We start from the raw sequence: 18877 nt of genomic DNA on the forward strand, positions 1-18877 counted from the left end.
TGGTGATAAATCAAGTGGAATGCGTGGGACCGTTCGCGACAGTGTGCCCTGCATTTAATAACAGTCAGGCGAGTTTTTCATTAAAACGTTTGACACATTACACACCCGCCACGTCTTGTTGGTCGCATTAAATTACATAAGGTTTTCTTTTCTCTTCTCAGATTTTATTCAGAACGACAGGCATAGCTATTTACGTTATCCATGTATATACCAATGGCGGCTGGTGAGTTGGAAACAACCTCATGCTGTAGCTTTCGCAGTAGCGCACAAACGACAGTCAATCTGCGCTGTTTCGCGAGCATAATCATTTACTCTATTTACCCATTGGTGTCAATTATTCTGTCAATTATTTGTTTTATTGTTAATCAAGTAGGATAAAGGGGAACAGGTGAAAGTAATGATAGATTTAAAGGTAATATTTTAACCTCCCCTGTTTCCAGCTCACCAGCCGCCACTGGTGTATACCTGCATATTTACTGGTATTCACTAAATTCGTGTTAATATTGTTACTGTCGTTATCAGTATTATTAAATTGGCATAAATTCTCATGCAGAGCGGCTTGGATTAAATGAATCACAGCAGAACCAAGCACAACTATCATCACGCAGAGCATTGTTTAAAAAGTACCTTGCAATTATGCAATGATCCAGTTTTAGGAGTTGTGCCACAGCCAGTTCATGGTCAATGGACCAAGGTGCAGTGTGAAGAAGTGTGTAATTAGCTACTGGAAGGCTATTAGTGATCTTAGGGGGGGGGGGGGGGGTTCCTGGAGGGAAGGGACCCATATTTTCTGAATATTTCTGGTATTTCCAGTCGCAACAGAGCTGGGCTGTGCACTGACCCTACATCACACAACACACTTCCTGCTCGTTTGTCTGTCCCAGCTGGTGGTTGTGTTTGAGTGGTGTTGTGTTAAAAATTGGTTGACTGACTGGTTTATTGCTCTGATAAGGCTGGTTTGGGGGTGTGGGGCCTCCCAGCTCTACGTCTGCTTCTCCCTGCCTCAACAGGATAGAGTAGGGGAGCGCAGTGTGCGGTCATAGCTGAGAAAGGTTAGGGTATAAATAGGACCACCGTATGTGCTTTGAGTTCTAGGTGGGACAGCAGGTTCGTTAATCTTCTAAAACTGAGATTATACTCAGTGGTGGAGCTAGAAGGGTGTCCGGGGTTGCACTGGACACCCCTGATATCTGATTGGCCACCCCGGGTGCCACCCTAAAATTTCATTCTCTATCACTGGCAGTTTGATGCTGATTGACATCTCATTTCACCTGTGAGCTGTTTGCTCACAGGTGAAATTAGCCTGTTTGCTATCTCAAAGGTGTAAGAAATTATAGCTACTTATTGCAGAGTAGGGCTAACCATGGTCTAACTAGTAACTTAGGCTGGTAGTTGATTTTAAGGTACAGTTATGATAATGGGGATTTGTAATTAAGATTGAGATTGGACTAAAATGTGGGTAATTGGATGCTTAGATGTAACCATAGACTGTCTTATTTTTGCAGTTCAGTGTAAATTGGCTGAGAAATAAAGGTTGAAAAGTAATTGGGGTTAGAGTAACATTACCATTTTGTTGCATATGTAACATTAGTTACATATCAACAAAGCCTGTAAAATATATGTAAGCTTGAGTAACAAACAAAAATGCACTTATATGCTAAATAGGGGTTGTTGTGAAATTATGTTTTTGAATAAAAGCAACCTTGCAATAATTGCAGAGAACATTGTTTAAGTTGGTAATATTGGTGGACAGCAAAATTATTTTTCTTTTTCAAGTCCATTTCTGCTTGATGATATTTTGTTTAGGCATATCTTGTGTTTTCAGTCAGACAGAAAAAAACATATTGTTTTACTTGGGTGGATCAGAGAGGTCTGTACCTGGTATGTCAAATTTCTTTTTTTCCAGTAAATTTACTTGCATAAATAAACTATGCAAATTATGCCACACACAAATGCTATCTTATCTCCTTGGGGCTTGAGCTTTATTTTCTGATAATATTTTGGATGTTAAACACTTATGGACCCAGATTATATATTCAAGAAAACAAAGTGACCCAAGTCTCTCCAGTATGTGAGTACAGTGTGTGTGTGTGTGTGTGTGTGTGTGTGTGTGTGTGTGTGTGTGTGTGTGTGTGTGTGTGTGATAAAGAAATTTAGCTGCAATTCTGAGGTAGAGACACTGGCTATTCATAGTATGTTAAAGAATTCTAGTGAAGTAACCCTAGTGGACCACACTGTCTGCCACACTGAAGAACTCCGGATTAAGTGAATTATCACTTCTGCCTCTAATCAGCAATCATAGGATTCATTCATTCTCCTTAGATGCCAGGTTAGGGTTACACACTAATTTTCTGTCATGGTCTACGGACCCTCTAAAGTAGCCTTGGCCACCCCTTGTATAAAACTCTAGTTCCACCACTGATTCTACTTGCATCGTCACTGAATGTCAACATTCTGATCAAAAAGTGCTTCCCAAAACTGATCTGAGTAATGGATTTGGAAGCTATTGTTATAATATGCAATTATATGCATCATCCAATACTGCCACTTAGAATAATGCCCCTGTGATAGAGATTTGGTAGCTCTGAGTGGTTTCAGTTCAAGATATCTTGCCACCTGTTAAATTGTTCAATAATTACTTTTATAAAGCCAGTAGACAATTGAGAGGCAATCAAGAGGCAGCAGCCTCATGTACATTTTGATTTTGTTTGTCTACATTCTGGGCCAGTGTGCCTTGTGAATGTGCATAAGTCTCCAGCATTAAATGCGAGTCTTTTCTTCCAGCCACCACTGGTTGGAAGTTTTTCTTATGTCAGCTTTTTCATGTAAAATGAAGTCCCTGCTGTGGCTTAAAGTGTGATAAAGTGCAGTGTTTAAATGCAGCCTCACTACCCTCTGAGGCACTGACCTTTTCTGAAGATGGACAACAGCAGCTCTCACAATAATTGCTGCCCCCACATCTCATTTCTGTCTCTTTTTCTCTGCCTCCCTCTCTCCCCTTTCTTTCCCCTTCTCTCTTGCATCATCTTGATCCTCTTTTGCTTTTTGCTGATGCATTGTTGTACATCTTAACAGAATTCCTCTGCATTTAGCAGAAAGTAACAGCACATAGCATAAGCCTCTTGTGAAATGTTGTTTGCCATGAAGTATTTTCCTTTCTTACAAAACAACTTTCTCTCACCCCCCAGCTCCCCCACATTCACTCCCCAGCTCCCTGCTCTCTTACCCCCACTGTCATCCCCCACCTCCCACACACTCACTCCCCAGCTCCCTGCTCTCTTAGCCCCACTCTCATCCCACACCTCCCACACACTCACTCCCCAGCTTCCTGCTCTCTTAGCCCTGCTCTCACCCCCAGCTCCCACACACTCACTCCCCAGCTCCCTGCTCTCTTAGCCCTGCTCTCACCCCCAGCTCCCACACACTCACTCCCCAGCTCCCTGCTCTCTTAGCCCTGCTCTCACCCCCAGCTCCCACACACTCACTCCCTAGCTCCCTGCTCTCTTAGCCCTGCTCTCACCCCCAGCTCCCCCTCACGGTCCTTTTGTCCCTCATCCCGTGTCCCTGTTTGTCCCCTCTGCAGCTCCAGGTGAATGATGGAGATGAGAGAGGTGTCTGTGGTGACAGGGAGCTTTGTGGGGTTCCAGGTGCTCTTCTCTGTGGCCAGCCCACTACTCTCCTCCACGCTCACATCGGGATACAGCCTCCTGCCGCCCGCCAAGCACACTGAGTGGAACTCTCGGTAGGCCCAGGCAGCTGAATGCCCTTTGACCTGTTTCAGACTCGTCAACCCCCCCCCTCGCCCCCCAAATACACAGTCACACACACAGAAACATATACATACACACACACACACACACACACACACACACACACACACACACACACACACACAGTCAGACACGCAGACACACACATATACACACACAGTCAGACACACACACACACAAGCACGTGTCAGTGGGTCTACAGGTGGGCCATGGTTAGGACATATACAGCCCTGCTGTTACAGTACAATGATTTATAAGGGCAAAGGTCAGCAGTCCAACCTGGTTTCCTGGTGTCATGCGACATGTGTTAAGTAGTGAAAGCAGTAGTCTCAACCTGCCATTACCCCCTGACCGCAGCACCTTTTGGTTTTTACGGTTACGCATGCATCAGGATTAGCATGCTGATTGCTACAAGGATGTGCCAGAACGCAAAAGAGCCCTGACTGGAGCCCATGCGCCACCCCAGCGGAGCAGATCGTACACGCCATGGACTCAAGGCCCGAGGGCACACGAAACTGCAGCTCACAGAGAGGAAAGAGGCGCCGCTCTTATGAGATCAGCACACATTATGTCTCAACGACAGGCTCCTCCCAACTCTGCGCGTCTTGGCTATAGTGAGTGGTTAACTTGCCTTGTGCTGTTCATGTCACTCCTGCTTGGCCCCTGCAGAAAATGCAGTGTGTGGCTCTGTGATGCAAAGTGAGCAGGGGGCCGGAAATTGCCAGCCGGTGTTCAGGATGGCCACGGTGAGGGTATGTCCAGCTGAGCGATAAGGCCCGCCGTGCCACTGATTGTCTGTCACTCTGTCAGATAAGGGTTCCAAAGTTCAGCAGTTAACACCTCCAGCACAGTACAGTGGAGGACAACAGACAGCCAACAGAGTCAGAGGCCATGCATGGTTCATGCATAGGGAAATGGAAAACATAGATCGCTGGGCCTGTGTCCACACAATGAAATCTGTGGAGTGAAAAGTGAGGTTCTTTCTCTTTTTCTGCCTCCCCTCTGTCTGAAGCTTTTTCACCCTTTAAAATGCCTGAGAAAATATGTGTGTCAAGGGTTTGGGGTGGGGGGCAAAGTAGTTGAAAAGGGACTCAAGGGAGAACAGTTATTTAGATATACACTGCAGAACACATAGCAGATCACAGCCCTCACACAGCACAGATACAAGGCATGTCCAACAGACCACTCCCCCTGGGTTTTGTTTCATCATGGGAGCACCCTAGCTACCTTTTAAAAAGGCTGAGATAGACTTCAATTTCTTATGAAGGGTTTTAAGCATGTGGTTGTTGCAGTGCAAGGTCTGATTCGAAATTGCAGCAGTTCTTCTGCCATCTCATACCCCTTTTCCACCAAGGCAGTTTGAGGGCTGGTTCGGAGCCGATGCCTAATCTCAAACCAGTTCTTCGCGTTTCGACAGCCACAGAACCGGCCCTAGGGCAGGAAAATTGGTTCGAGAGCAGCACCAACACTTGCTGGTCTAGACCCAAGAACCGCTTACGTCAGGGGCTGGGGGTGGGATTATCGTGACCAACAACACCAACTAAAACTTTGTGACTGCCATTTAAAAAAAAAAACAGAACTAGTGTAGCATCTAGTCTACCTAAAAAGAAGAAGAAGAAAAACCAGAGTTTTATTCTTCAAATGTTTCACCTTGTTACCAGCCAGCTATGTATTTCTTACATATTTAGCAAGCTACTAATTTCTCACATCAATTTTAGGAACGTGAAACGTAACATGTTACGAACGTAACATTGATGTGAGAAATTAGTAGCTATGCTTGCTTGGGTAATGTTAGCTGACCAACAGCTAGCTAGCCAGCTACCATAACCTTGGTAACAGTCGCTAATGTTAGCGTGCTGCTTTCTAACATTGCTATTGACTCACCTACCAACGTCACTTAACATTTGGCTTCACAAAAGGCTAACATTGTATGAAGTGTGGTGGACAAGTTTGTTTTTTAAAGCACTGTTCTCTTGTTTTTGTTGTTGTTGTTTGCTAGGCTAGGGGGAAAGCGGAGCCATATACAGACGTATACAGTGACGTAATGATGTGGCTCTCTAGCCCGTGGAAAAGCAAACCGGTTCTTAGAAGGTTCGCAAGTTGAAACAACTCCGAACCGGAACCTAGTTCGCGTTGGTGGAAAGGGGGTAACAGTGGCCTTGGGAAAAATTGCACCCTGGGTGATTTCCCCCCTCCCCCCCACGCTCACTATGTTCTCATCCCCAGGTTGGTGTCCACCGTGCATGCGCTGATCGTGGGGCTCTTCTGTCTGTACATCCTGTGGTTCGACGATGCCGTCAACGCAGACCCAGTCTGGTAAGAGATACAAATAAGAGTAACAGCCTTGTAGGTGGAGTGCATAAAGTGGCCAGGAAAACGTATTAGTGGTGCTGCTTTGAGAAGGGGTACTGTTAGCGTGTGTGTGCTGAGGAGTACATAGAGGAAACTCTGTGAATCTCTGTAGCCCAGAGCTTACAGAGACATCCAGCTGGTTTACTTCTGTCTCTAAATCCTCGTTCTCCTTGCATGCACCCTTGACTGTCTCATAGTGCTGAATCCTGAAAGAGGAGTGGTAATTTCTCCCCACTCTCTGTCTGCATCTCACCAAACGAGCACTTTGTCCATTTTATCCACCCTCTGGAGATCAGATCGGCAGCCATAGGTGGAGTTTGACATTTGCACTGGGGGGGACGACATTTTTTAACTGACGTCAGTACACAGTCCAACTATTGCGTGGCACGTTGCACATATACATACAGTAACAGAAGACAGTAGACAGTAGCTTGCCATAGAGCCAAACAACACAGCGTATCAAATCAGTTTCTGACCACTTTGTACTATATCGCACATAGGCTTACATAGGGTATTTGTCTTTCACACATGAGCGCACACAACTGAAGTGCACTATCCATAAAGTTAAAGTCTGTTAAAAGTAAAATATCAATTTGTTTATATTATACTGTTAGGCTGTCATTCTCCATGTAACATTTTAAAACAGTGTACACATGAACTAATTTCGTGTTAAATTGAAAACTATGAAATATGCATACTCACTCATATCCAACTTATAGCGCGCACACACGCACACAATTAGAAAATGTTGTTACAGTAGGCAATGTATATATATATATTATAACCAGTGTCTAGGGCTGTGCGATATGACCAAAATCTCATATCCCGATATAGGTCATTTCATATCCCGATAACGATACATATCACGGCATAGCACATTTTGTAAATTCATTTAATAAATAGTTTATATAAAATGACCACATGGAAAGGCCTATTTCTTATTACATTTTGAATTATATACTGTACAAATAAAAGGTACTTACTCATATTTGATTATTTTTCTCCTTTTATTTAGAACCTTTGTGCAAATTTTTGTATGCGAGTCAACCGGAAGTCCATTCATTCCTATGGGAACCTCCATGTTCTCCGATGTGTTTGCGAAACTCCTCCTTCCATTTTTTTAGGTCCAGAATTTGCCGTTGAGCCTTTTTTGAAAAAATTGAACTTTTGTGGCGGATTTAGGAGAGACCGTATGCTCTGTGTGCCAGGAAGTTAATAGCATTGGGAAAACGAATTAGCTAACGCCTATTTCCTTCAATTCAGTTGCTTGACTAGTGAAGAGAGTTCATTAAACATATTTTGAAGAAAGAATTTGCGTAATCAGGCAACCTTTTGCTCATTTTTCCTTTGATATAAACACTGTGCTTTAACCAATAATCTTAAGAAATACAGAACATCTTTATCACTTTGATATGAAAACCTTATCTCCCCCCCATTCTACCGCTGTGATTTCCCTCCATTATATTGCCGCTCATTTGACAATAGAGGTTGCTTCACCGTTGCTGAATTATACTGAATTACAGACACCAAGCAAAACTGTATGGAAACGAGCAGTAAGCCTTTCGTGCCTACAGTCACACAGTGTGATTTGCTGTTTAGCGTGTATGCACTGGTTTTAATTGCACTAAAACCAGTGCAATTAAAACACTATATTGGAAAAATTCTAGCTAATTTTAGCTTTGAGGAAACAGCGATTTAACGTTAAAAAAATAGCAAATGCTAACTGAAAACTATGAGAAGCTTAATAACGCTAATGAAAACATAACAAACTATGTATCACACGCACTACCATAGCATAAAAATAAGTTACATGCGAAAGGGTTAAGCATGCAACAAAATATAAAATATTAATGTATAAAATATAAAAATGTAAACAGAAAACACTTTTCAACTATAGTTCTGTGTCACGTTCACTCTCCTCAATGTTTGTGTTGCCTTCATGCAAATTTCCTGCCTGCATCCGTGCCATGTGGAAGAGTATAGTATAATATATATATAGTGTAATATAGTGTATAATATAGTGTAAAGTGTGTGATTTGCGACACAATGAAATAAACGATAGAGCATAATATGAAACGATAGACTTTTTTATATCGTCACACGATATATATCGTCATATCGCACAGCACTACCAGTGTCCTACCTAATGTAGAAGTAAACGCCTTTTTTTGCGTTCCGCATATGTCCACTGTCTTTTCAGGTGATTGGTTTGCTGTTATGTCATCCTCATTGTGAAGGCTCAACAATGAATTAATTACAAAACCAAACATAATAAAATTCAGATTTATTTCTTACAATCATTTTATTTTATTTTATTTTATTGCATTACTGTTGGGTTGTCAAAATAATGCGTTCGTTTCGATGAATTAATTATAAAAAAAAATAACGCATCAAAAAAAATTAACGCAGATTAATCGCACTGTATAATGCCCCTTGACCCCATACGTCGCTGTGCATTTAAGTAATATCACATGGAAGGGAGTGCTGTTATACTAAATATCATCAGTGCTGTGATTCGGTTGTAGGTATGAGGCTGCAAGCTGAGTACCGAAGATAATAACAGCTGTGCTGATATGCAGTATAACAGCAAGACCTCGAGTGTGATATTGCTTTTATACAACAGTTCTACAAACAAGGCTGTTTATCAAGTAACGATAATTTCAGACAACAAATTATGTTTTTTTGTCGTTTATTCGGCTCCGCTGACAAAAATAGTTCAGGATTACAGTTACACGTGTTGTCAAGCAACACATAAATAGTTTCTTTACTGCAGGTTAGTTAGCTAGCTAGCTTCCTGCTTTTTGTCATACACGAAATGCTAGCTAGCTACTTTCTTTCATACCCGACAGCAGGCTCGCCAGCTACTTTTCATCATACACGTAAAGGCTAGCTATACGGTAGCAAGCAAGTCACTTTTAATCATAGCCCACTACAGGCTAGCGAGCTACTTTTTAGCATACATGGCTAGATACAGTATATGGTAGGCTTGCTAGCTAGCTATTGTTTATCATACCCAACTGCAGCCTAGCTAGGAATATTTTTAAAATATTTTTAAATGCTTCTCACGGCAAAGCATGTAATTAATTAGATTAATTTTGGACCTATTTTAGACTTTTAGTGGCTCATGCTTGCCTCCACCCTCACTGTCAGACCCCCTCCCCGGGTCATTGTTTGTGGGCGGTTGGGTGGGGGCGGGGTCCTTTCTGTCTTTTTCCCTGTTGCTCAACGCTGTTCCCAAGCCTTTGACAGTCTGCTGTTAGCTCTCAGCTTCCTACATGGGTTTGTTAGCTCCCCAGTTCACTCCTCCTCTCCTTGGTTCTCCCTATGTTCATTGTGCCCTGTGGTCTCCCTGGTGTGTTGGATTTCATGTTCCTCCCCCCTCTCTTAGTCTCACTAATTTGAAAGGCAGCCACAAAACCCAGGGAACATATTCTGTGGGACCTACCAAGCATGTATAAATCACCCTTTTAAGCCCCGCAGACTTTTTTGAGCGTGTTCTGGCCAACTAAACACTTTTCCAGGGGTTCATTTTGAAGAGGTGTTGTTCTTGTGTCGTCTGCAACACAAGAAACGAATATTGTTATTTGTGTAAATGACCAGGAAATGACTCCCTGATTTCATCTTTCCTCCATTCTGTCCGTCTGCTTCTTTGTGTACGTGCCTGTCATTCTGTCTCTCCCACTTTTGACTTTCTTGCTGCTTTTTCTGCTTTATAAATGAATAAGAAGGTAGTATTGAACGCTAGTTATTGCAGCATCCTGTGGCATAAGTGGGAAAGCTCTGTGGAATCTCATTGTGTTACAACATCATTAAGACTGAAACACACAATAAGCCCATGGAGGCTTTGCTAGTATTAGCTACCCCAAGCCATTCCTGTGACAGCTTAAGGGTTTGCAACATCACATTCACATTGCTTATAGATTTTACTTGTTCATTCATTCATTGGTATAAATGTTTATTTAAATGGCCTCTAACGTAGACTTGATTGACAATTATTTTTTATTGTTTGAGCATTCAATTAGTCTGACGAAAGCAATGTCTTCTAGTTAACTGAATGGAATTAAGGTTGTTCGGGTCCTTGGCAACATGGGTTTGCGAACACATGCTTGTTCAGCCCGTGTGTGTTTAAAAGCATAAAATTGAGTTGATCAAAGATCAATCAGATAAAAGTCCAAAGTTTTTCTCCGCCTATCTGAACTTTGCACAGACAGTGTAACATCAACTTTGTAGCAGTGTTTCCTACACTTTGTGTGGGAGACATCAATTCAAGGTAAGTGGCAAATGATTTTGAGCTGTCAAGTCGGTGGGACAATGTTGTAGACACATGGTCAATATGAGTTTTATTAGGAAATGCAAATAAAATCAACCATAGCATCTCATTTAGAGGGAGTCCCAAGCAGCTCAGTCTAGGTGTTCACTCTGTGTCCAAAGGCATTCAAATGGAGTTAAAATGAGACCAGTTGTGTCATTTCCTGACAATGACCAAAATCTCACCGCAGCAGAACCAGAGGTTGCGTTAGACTTTCTCGTTGTCCATCATTTTGATGGACAGGGTCGTAAAAATTCCGTCATAATCTATTATTACTTGTCATTTTAATTTTCATTTTTTTATGATAATGAGACATATTTAATAGCATCCAATTTTCATTAATTCATTTTCATTTTTAAATAATTAATATACAGAACAAGCTTATAGATTATGCATTTATAAAGACATGGGAGAGAAAAGATGAACAGAGACACCGACCGTGCGGTCACTCTTCATGTCAACACCACACGAATAATGTTGGGTACCGAAACCTGGTGCCAGGTTTCTACCGGTATCTACCGGTGCCAGGTTTCTACCGGTATCTATCGCAACGCAGATTTCCGTCCCTCATTTCGGTGCCACTTTAAATGCCTTAGTGCTGTCGATTGAAATATATGCCCTCTGGTGCTCCGAAACTGACGTTACAGTACAGTAACTGTTAACTGTTTTTTAGTGTTAAATTATTGTGGTTGGGTTAGGTTTTATTATGTGAGTTTGTTATCTAAATTTGTTAAGTATCTAAATACAAATGAATACAAAACACTTTAAGTATACATTAAACTGTTAACAGTTAATGTATTGTTCAATTTCAAGTTCAGATTTCCCTTAGCAATAAAAAAGCTGTTCTTTAATGTCGTAAACCGTTGGTTTGTGCTTTTTTTAAAACCGGCTCTGGTACTGTTTTAAAAGTATCGCTTTAGCACAAGTATCAGAAAAAAACCCAACCCTAATCTTCAGCCTCCAGCCTCCAGATTTTTCCGTCATTGTTAAAAAAGTTCAGTCAATGACGGGAAATATTCGGTTGAGGTGACCTCAGAGCAGAACAGGTGGCTTAGTTCCACACAGGATGAGCCAGGGTTTCCTCATCTCACCGATCTCAGTGACCCCTGACTGTGGGTTGCTTGGATGACATAAGGGGAGAGGTGCCTGTGCTCCAATGACTTCCCGCTTCACTGTGATGCACCTTGGCACTTGTAGTGTGAAAAAAAGCCAATGGCTGCGTGTGAGTGTATTGGAGGACTGCAGTCATCTTGCTTTAGTGCTCCTGCGCAGGGGCAGAGATTATTGTGGTGATATGAGCCTAATGTGTTACTGCCCATCCAAAGGCTGCAAGAAAGAGAAGTGTGACTAACGGTGTTGTTCGTAAGTGAACCATGCACAGCCACAGCAACAATAGCTTCCTCTGCATTAGGTGTGGTCATGAACAGGCTTCTCTGATAAGCCAGAGCTAAGTAAGTAAATGCTGAGTTTCTAAGGTGCATTCAGAGATCTTTGGCCCTGTTGACCACAGTGGGTGTGGCATCAAGCCTGTTCTACACCCATCTGCAGACTGTGCCAAACAGCGAAATCAGGCAAAGTTGTCAACATATGTATGGACAAAGAACTAGGAGAAAGCAAGAAGTGGAAAGAAAGAAGGAAATTTGGCTTCCGGCCACTCTGGGTGAAGGCTCTAATGCTTTTTGGATCACACGTTGTCTCTGTGCTCACACAGGAATGCTGAAGTGAGTGCAATCCTCCGATAGACTTGGATTCAGCCAGGCTGTTTTTCACACTGAAGTTCCCAGAGTGCACTCTGACTGAGAGATGGGGGGATCCCCACAGACATCTCCAAGGGACTATGCAAGTGCCTCATGAGCCACTCGAGGGCGCTACAGCAGAAAGACGGGGGAACCCTGTCGACGTACTCACCCCTACTCCTAGTGGAATGAAACCAGTTTGTTTTGATGCTGTATGCTTTAAGTCACTGTCAGCTGATGATCCAGCTGGAATTGAACCTGGGTTATAGAGGTCAGCCTGCATTTGGAACAAGCACTCTAATTGACTACTTAGGAGCCCCATTTTAAATCAAGCTGAATTATACCATAAGCACAGACCAGTTTCTGTTGTTTCCCAAACATGGATAATACTAGAATATGTGCTATTATGCAGATGTCTCTGAGGGAAGTCTTAGCACTGAATTTACCTCGAACATTAAAACAAATATTTGCACTGGTTGGACTTTCTTACTGTGTGTACAGAGAACTGTGTCTGCTCTCCAGTGGCTGAAGATGAGGTCACTGAACTTTTAAAACTCATTTGTGAACTGTCAGTTGGTGCAAGTTTACTGCACTACCCACTGATCAAATGAATCCTGTGTGACAAACAATTTTTCGAAGCAGAACCCAACCTATGTCCCTGAACTGAGACAGTAGATTAGCCCATATCTGTGGTAAAATAGATTTGGAGTCCATCTTTGAACATTGGGGGTGTGTTCTGTTGAGCATATTTGATATAGTCTTTTCCTTAGAGTTAAGATAAGAATGGAGGGGTAAGATGCTCTGGGGTATTGGGTGAAAGGGTGAAAGATAACAGAAGGATGATAAGACACTGTTATGACATAAAGGGCAAGAGTATTAGGAGAGTTAAGGAACTGTGATATTGTGAACAGCAGAGGTACTGGAAGAGTATTAATTGGTGTGTTGTTGTATAGGTAGGGGTACTGAGAGAGTTAAGGTACCGTAAGGCCAGGGTGCATGGAGAAAAGGAGGGCAGGGGTACTGAGAGAGCAAAAAGGAAAGGATGCTGGGAGACACAGGGAAGGCAGCCTGCTGGGAGAGAAGGAGAGCAGTGTGATGTCAAAAACATCAAAGTATGTTGCCAAGGGGTATAAAAGTGGCCACTTTTGGGCTGTGCTGTTTATCGCTACACCAAAGACACTGTGACAGTGATGGTCAGTGTGCTGGAAGAGAGAGAAACTGTTTATAAAGGACAGAGGGTGAGAGAGAGAAAGAGAGGGAAGGAGGGCACTGTGATCTAATAAAGGGCATGATGGTGTCATAAACGGCAATGGTGATAGGAAGTGGATGATGTGCTGTCGTGAGGACCGGTGATTTCTTATATGACACTCAAGGTCGGACCAGTGTGGGGTTTCCACAGGATCCTGAGCCGCTCTTTAGAATGCAGAGCTGGAACAGGACACCTGGAGGAGGGTGGGGGGTGCCCACAGTATCAGTTTCAGTATCACTTACACACACACACACACACAGATCACACAGAAATACATTCACTCACGCATAAGTGCACACAGAAACACATTCACTCACGCATACTTGCACACTTATGTACACACACACATGAACATGGACCCAGAAAGGTCATTCCTCTCTCTATGTGCTGTGGTAGTATGTTGTATATACTGTATTTATACTTGGGAATGAAGACTTCATGAAATGCTGAAAATTAGTATTTCACGAAATTTACATTTAAAAATGGATAGGAGAACCAGTTTTTGTGTAATAGTTGTCTAGAAATAGTATCCTGTGTGCATTTCAACGTTTCAACAGTTTTTGTAGTTTCTGTAGTTTATTGATCTCATAAGCCAGTTGTTTATTTGGCAGAATTACCGTCATCATGTTAGAAAGACTACAGTTTCCACAGTCATCACACACACTGGATCTGGGACAGTAAGTACTGTTTAAGTGCCAGTGAGTCTTTCTCCATGCAACTGATGCCAGTCAATCAGAAGCAAAGAACTATAAAAAAAACAGTACTGGTGATCATATGTGTGCGGGACGGGCTCTTTTTTTACTGTTTTGGGACTGTTGATCTATGTGTGTGTTGCTGCTGGTTTAATCAGTTTCTTAACCCTTGTGATGCAGGGGGGATCCTGGGCTAGTGAAGCTTAATGTGGCTATAACCTGCGGCTACCTCCTCTATGGTGAGTGTCTCCTGTCTCTCTGCCATAAATAGCAGTCTATACTGGGCCTCATGTACATTGGGACAGTGGCCTGACTCACCATCCCCTGCTGAATTAATTATTGGCAGAACAGATGCTAGGCAATCCCGCACATGCTCTGGTACTGGTTTATACAGGCCAGGTTTGACTGGGGGTAAAGTTGAGGTGAACAGGTTACAATGGAGGGAAAGTAGGCTACTTCTTTCAGGGGTACAACTGGAGAGCTCAAACCCACTCCTCTTTAATACAGTGTGCCCTAACCAAACCCATCAAGCCCATTAATTCATTCACCCCAAAACCCCTGTGCCCAGAGCTTTGGGTTGCAGACCAGGTCCCTTACCACACCACACTGCCACAGAAGCTCTGTGGGTGGCAAGGACTGGATAGAGTTCATTCAAACTTTACCTGGATGCATCACAGTGCTTCTGTATCATACCAGCTGGAGGTCCATGTGCATGGACTATGCTGTATTGCAAAATCAGTGTACCTACATGCAGAAGTCTGAGGTCATGCTACCAAATTAAGTAAATATTTAGCAAGTGTATAACATTGTAAGATATGCAAGTCCATCTGGATAAGAGTGCCTGATAAGTAATGTTAATGTAATATTAATACTTTCTTATTTGTAATCTTTCATATATAATTAATGTGCAGTTTTTTGCAGTTATATTGCTAGTGCTGGAGAGCAGAGAATTGCAATCCAACCTACGGATCAGTTGTCACACCTGCATTTTTTGCAAACATCATTGTCAAACACTGGGGCATAACTGTGCATTATATAACAAAAAAGAAAATTCCAAAATGTTCACAGAGCCAGAGATTTGAAATGTGTTAAAGGAGCAACTATTGTGTGCCTTTCATATGACTGGTCTGATAGATTTAGTGCAGTAATCCAGTCCCGTGGAGGTCCAGTTACATGGCACTGTGACTAAAGCAGTTCAGTACTCTGATTGTGGATCAGACAAACCAACCTTTTGTCTCTCTCCAGTAACATGCCACTGCCCACACTTGACAGCAGAGGGTGATTAGCTCCTGATAATGCCTGTCTCTTGTTCCACCACAGACCTTGTGCTCCTGGCTCGCAACTGGGGCATGATGGGAGACAGCTTTTTTGTGTGTCACCACTTGGCGGCGCTCTATGCATATGGATATGTCTTGGTAGGGAGGATGCAGTAACTCAAACCAAAATGTTATGATTCCAAATACACTGCACAGTCACTGATATATTATTAACCTGTGTTAGAATTAGTAATCCATGCAGATACGTATCTTTATGAGCTATTTAGCATAGCTTTGCCTGTACGGTTTAAGGACATTTTTTATCCCGTTTGTGTGCTTGCGTGCATGCATGCGTGTGTGTGTGTGTGTGTGCGCACGTGTGTGTCTTCTGTAGACGCGGGGTGTACTTCCATATTTTGCCAACTTCCGCCTCATCTCAGAGCTGTCCACACCATTCGTCAACCAGAGGTACGTGTGCATGACCTCTCTGTGCATGACCTCTGCCCCATCCCCTCTGTCTCTCATCACAAAACTGTCAGTGACATTTAGAGGACAATTGGGATTTAATGACAGATCCCAGAGGACTGATGCAATGTCCTGGCTATTAGATCAGCTGTCTTTTACCTGGCCGCTCTTGTTCCTGGAATCCCTTCTTTGATATCAGGGTTTTCCATGCCCTATTTAAATAAGACTACTGTACCAAACTACTCACGGCTCACTACCCCCAACACCGGTTCTCTCTCTCTTCTCTCTCTCTCTCTCAGCCTCCCTGCACTTTCTCTTACTCACTCCTGGGGCCACATGTATCAACAGTGCTTAGTACTTTTCTGCACATAAAACAGTATTTATGAAAAGATACTTGCCTGGGAAAACTTGCGTACCTCTGCACATGGTCTTGAGGTGGCGTACGCATAAAATTTCTAATTTGCAGATTATCGACATCAAGAGGAACTAACGGTGATGCAAGTAAACGGGTCTTGTGTCAATCATTGATGAGTGTTATCGCGCCAGGTCCTGGCGCCAGGATGAAGTGACTAAGGGGAGAGTTAAAAGTGGCGAGGGGGCAAATCTTTTCATATAGTAAAACAGTAGATTATCATCCTGCTATTGCCTATTTCTTCATTTTTTTCATCCTGCGGATGGCAATATAGTGGCGTTTTGACTAAATGCAAACAATTTCCTACCTTACCTTTTCCATGTGTTTGTGCGTCATGGCCATAATATGAAACAGGAATATTTGGGGCAGATTGCCAGGTCACCACCTAAAATTGGTCTGGTGGTAGGTTTAATGAAATTCATTGATTTAACCATGCAATAGCTGCATGAAATTCGCTCTGAAAGGCTAAATAACAACGACATAAAACTACTGTTTCAAAATGAAATAATACATTTATTTCACAGCATTGGTGAAGCCAGTATTAAAAGAGAGGCCAAAAAACGAATAAGCGCACACAGGACCAGTGTGTCCGCACCCAGCGTCACGAGGGCCGCCCTGTTTAAGTGTTATGTACCCTATAGAAAAATAGCACAAACAACAAAAATATTGGAAATGTTGGAACACTCTTTGGAAACAGTACAGGGAAGTAAAGTTTTGATCAACGAGAGAGAGGGAGAGAGAGAGCAAGCAAGAGAGCTGCATGGCATGAGCAGAAAGACAGGCAAAACGATCTGATTATCTTTTTTTTTTTTTTTTAACTTAATGACCCTGACACTGTTGGCTATTATTTTGTTGATTGTAGCAGTCATCTCTCAGTGGTTAGAATCGTTCATAAATTCTATTATTTTGCGTCTTGTAGACCTACATTCCGAGTGCTCCAATTCCCTAAATGGTGAGAGGACACTCAGGTTTAAAATCCGACCACTTCTTTGTCTTCTCCTCCACGGTACGCACCTCTGGAGAAACTGCATTCATAGCAGTCACCACTTTGAGCCACTCCGCATTTTTCCATCGCTTTGAAATGAGTGGACGTTAAGCACGTTCATGTCCACATAATCTCACGATGATTTGATTTACGCTCAGATTTATTAAGACAATCAGGCGTACGTGGTGTTTGATAACTCTGATGAAAAACCTCCGTACACAAATTGTGAGATTGTGCATACACATGGTCCTACAGCAAGTACACAAAGATTGGTACATATGGCCCCTGGAATCCCTTTGTTGAACTCAGTGTGTCTCTCTCTGTAGAGACATTCCACTGTTTTCTCTTTTTTTATTTCTTCTAGATGGTTCTTTGAAGCTCTCTCATACCCACGCTCAAATCGCCTGGTGGTGGCTAACGGCGTTGCCATGGCGGTGGTCTTCTTCCTGGTCCGCATTGCTGTCATGCCGCCCTACTACACTCGGATGGTGGCCACATTTGGGACCCCTGCATTTGAGCGGCTGGGGCAGGGAGCGCAGGTGGCCTGGATTACTTCCTGCATCTGCCTGGACATCCTCAACACTGTGTGGATGTACAAAATCGCCAGAGGGTGCTACAAGGTCCTGACCGTAGTGGGCAGGAAGTCCAAGGCCGCTCCCCCAGACAGGCCAAACCGTCTCCCCGGCTCCCATGCCAACAGCCACCGAGACTGAGGCGTGTGGGGCTGTTGGAGGGAGGGCTGTCCAGGTGTGTCTGTCTCACACAATTCCCAAAAACAAGACTGCTACAGAGTCCGCATACTCCCTGGCCCTAGATGCATGGTGCGACTGATCTGAGAACAGTAAGCTTGCAGAACGTGTACTGTCCAATACATCGACAGGGTAGACCCCTGCTGCAGACGTGATTTCCACCTTCCAGCCTCAGGTGGGCCTTGATTATGTTAGCCTGATACGACAGGGCAGGGGAGCATGAAACCATGAAACCAATCAGAGCTCATGTGCGGTAGCGGCCTGATTTCACTGGGTTCTGTGAAAGCAAGGCAGTTAGCCAGTTTTGCTGTCACGATAAACTTTTTGGATGGTTCTTTTTGAAAATCTCTGCATATGTGATGCACATAAACTTGTAATGGAATAGAATGTGCTAGCATATTACAGTAAATGCACTTTGCAGTCTGGAAAGGGTCACCCTGCCACACCCTAAATTACATTTTTACAATTCAGTTTTAAGGCATTGTTTACCTGTAATACTAGGAACCCTCTGAGCCACCAACTAATCACAATGGCTAAATTCAGCCACCTTCTGCCACAGGGCCGGTCCAAGCCTTTATGGGGCCCTAAGCAGAATTTGATTTGGGGGCCCCCCACCGCCTCGGTGCCGCCAATACTATTGACTATTGTTAACATAATATTGCGTTTTTGTATAATTACCATTGACATGATATAATTATGGCTGTCAAGCAATTTAAAAAAATAGTTACATGCTTTGTGGTAAATTAATCTAAATTAATTATTATTAATATTTTAATAATAATTCTTATTAACAAGGATGGCAATTTGAATAATTAAGTGGTAAGTAATCTCAAAGCTTTCTCTTAAATATTTCACATTATAGCTTTCTTGTGTTAGAAAATTCTAATGACAAAACGGAGCTA

General features: G+C 42.9%; 1 protein-coding gene across 4 annotated transcripts in view; it reads left to right on the forward strand.

The window, feature by feature from the left end:
- Nucleotides 1-18600, forward strand: part of LOC118793967 (TLC domain-containing protein 4-B-like) — a 40472-nt gene extending 21872 nt beyond the window's left edge. For 3 of the 4 annotated variants that reach the window (XM_036552090.1, XM_036552089.1, XM_036552088.1), the window contains 6 exons: nucleotides 3584-3742; nucleotides 5997-6086; nucleotides 14289-14347; nucleotides 15429-15523; nucleotides 15759-15832; nucleotides 17591-18600. In XM_036552090.1, the coding sequence (XP_036407983.1) occupies nucleotides 3594-3742; nucleotides 5997-6086; nucleotides 14289-14347; nucleotides 15429-15523; nucleotides 15759-15832; nucleotides 17591-17939 (816 nt within the window). In that variant the 5' untranslated portion in view covers nucleotides 3584-3593 and the 3' untranslated portion in view covers nucleotides 17940-18600. Of the gene's footprint in view, nucleotides 1-3583; nucleotides 3743-5996; nucleotides 6087-13986; nucleotides 14094-14288; nucleotides 14348-15428; nucleotides 15524-15758; nucleotides 15833-17590 lie in introns of those variants that run through there. The other variant, XM_036552091.1, reaches the window with a different exon arrangement.
- Nucleotides 18601-18877: the final 277 nt, after the last annotated feature.

The sequence above is a fragment of the Megalops cyprinoides genome, chromosome 19 (genome assembly GCF_013368585.1).
Source record: "Megalops cyprinoides isolate fMegCyp1 chromosome 19, fMegCyp1.pri, whole genome shotgun sequence".
Lineage (NCBI taxonomy): Eukaryota > Metazoa > Chordata > Actinopteri > Elopiformes > Megalopidae > Megalops > Megalops cyprinoides.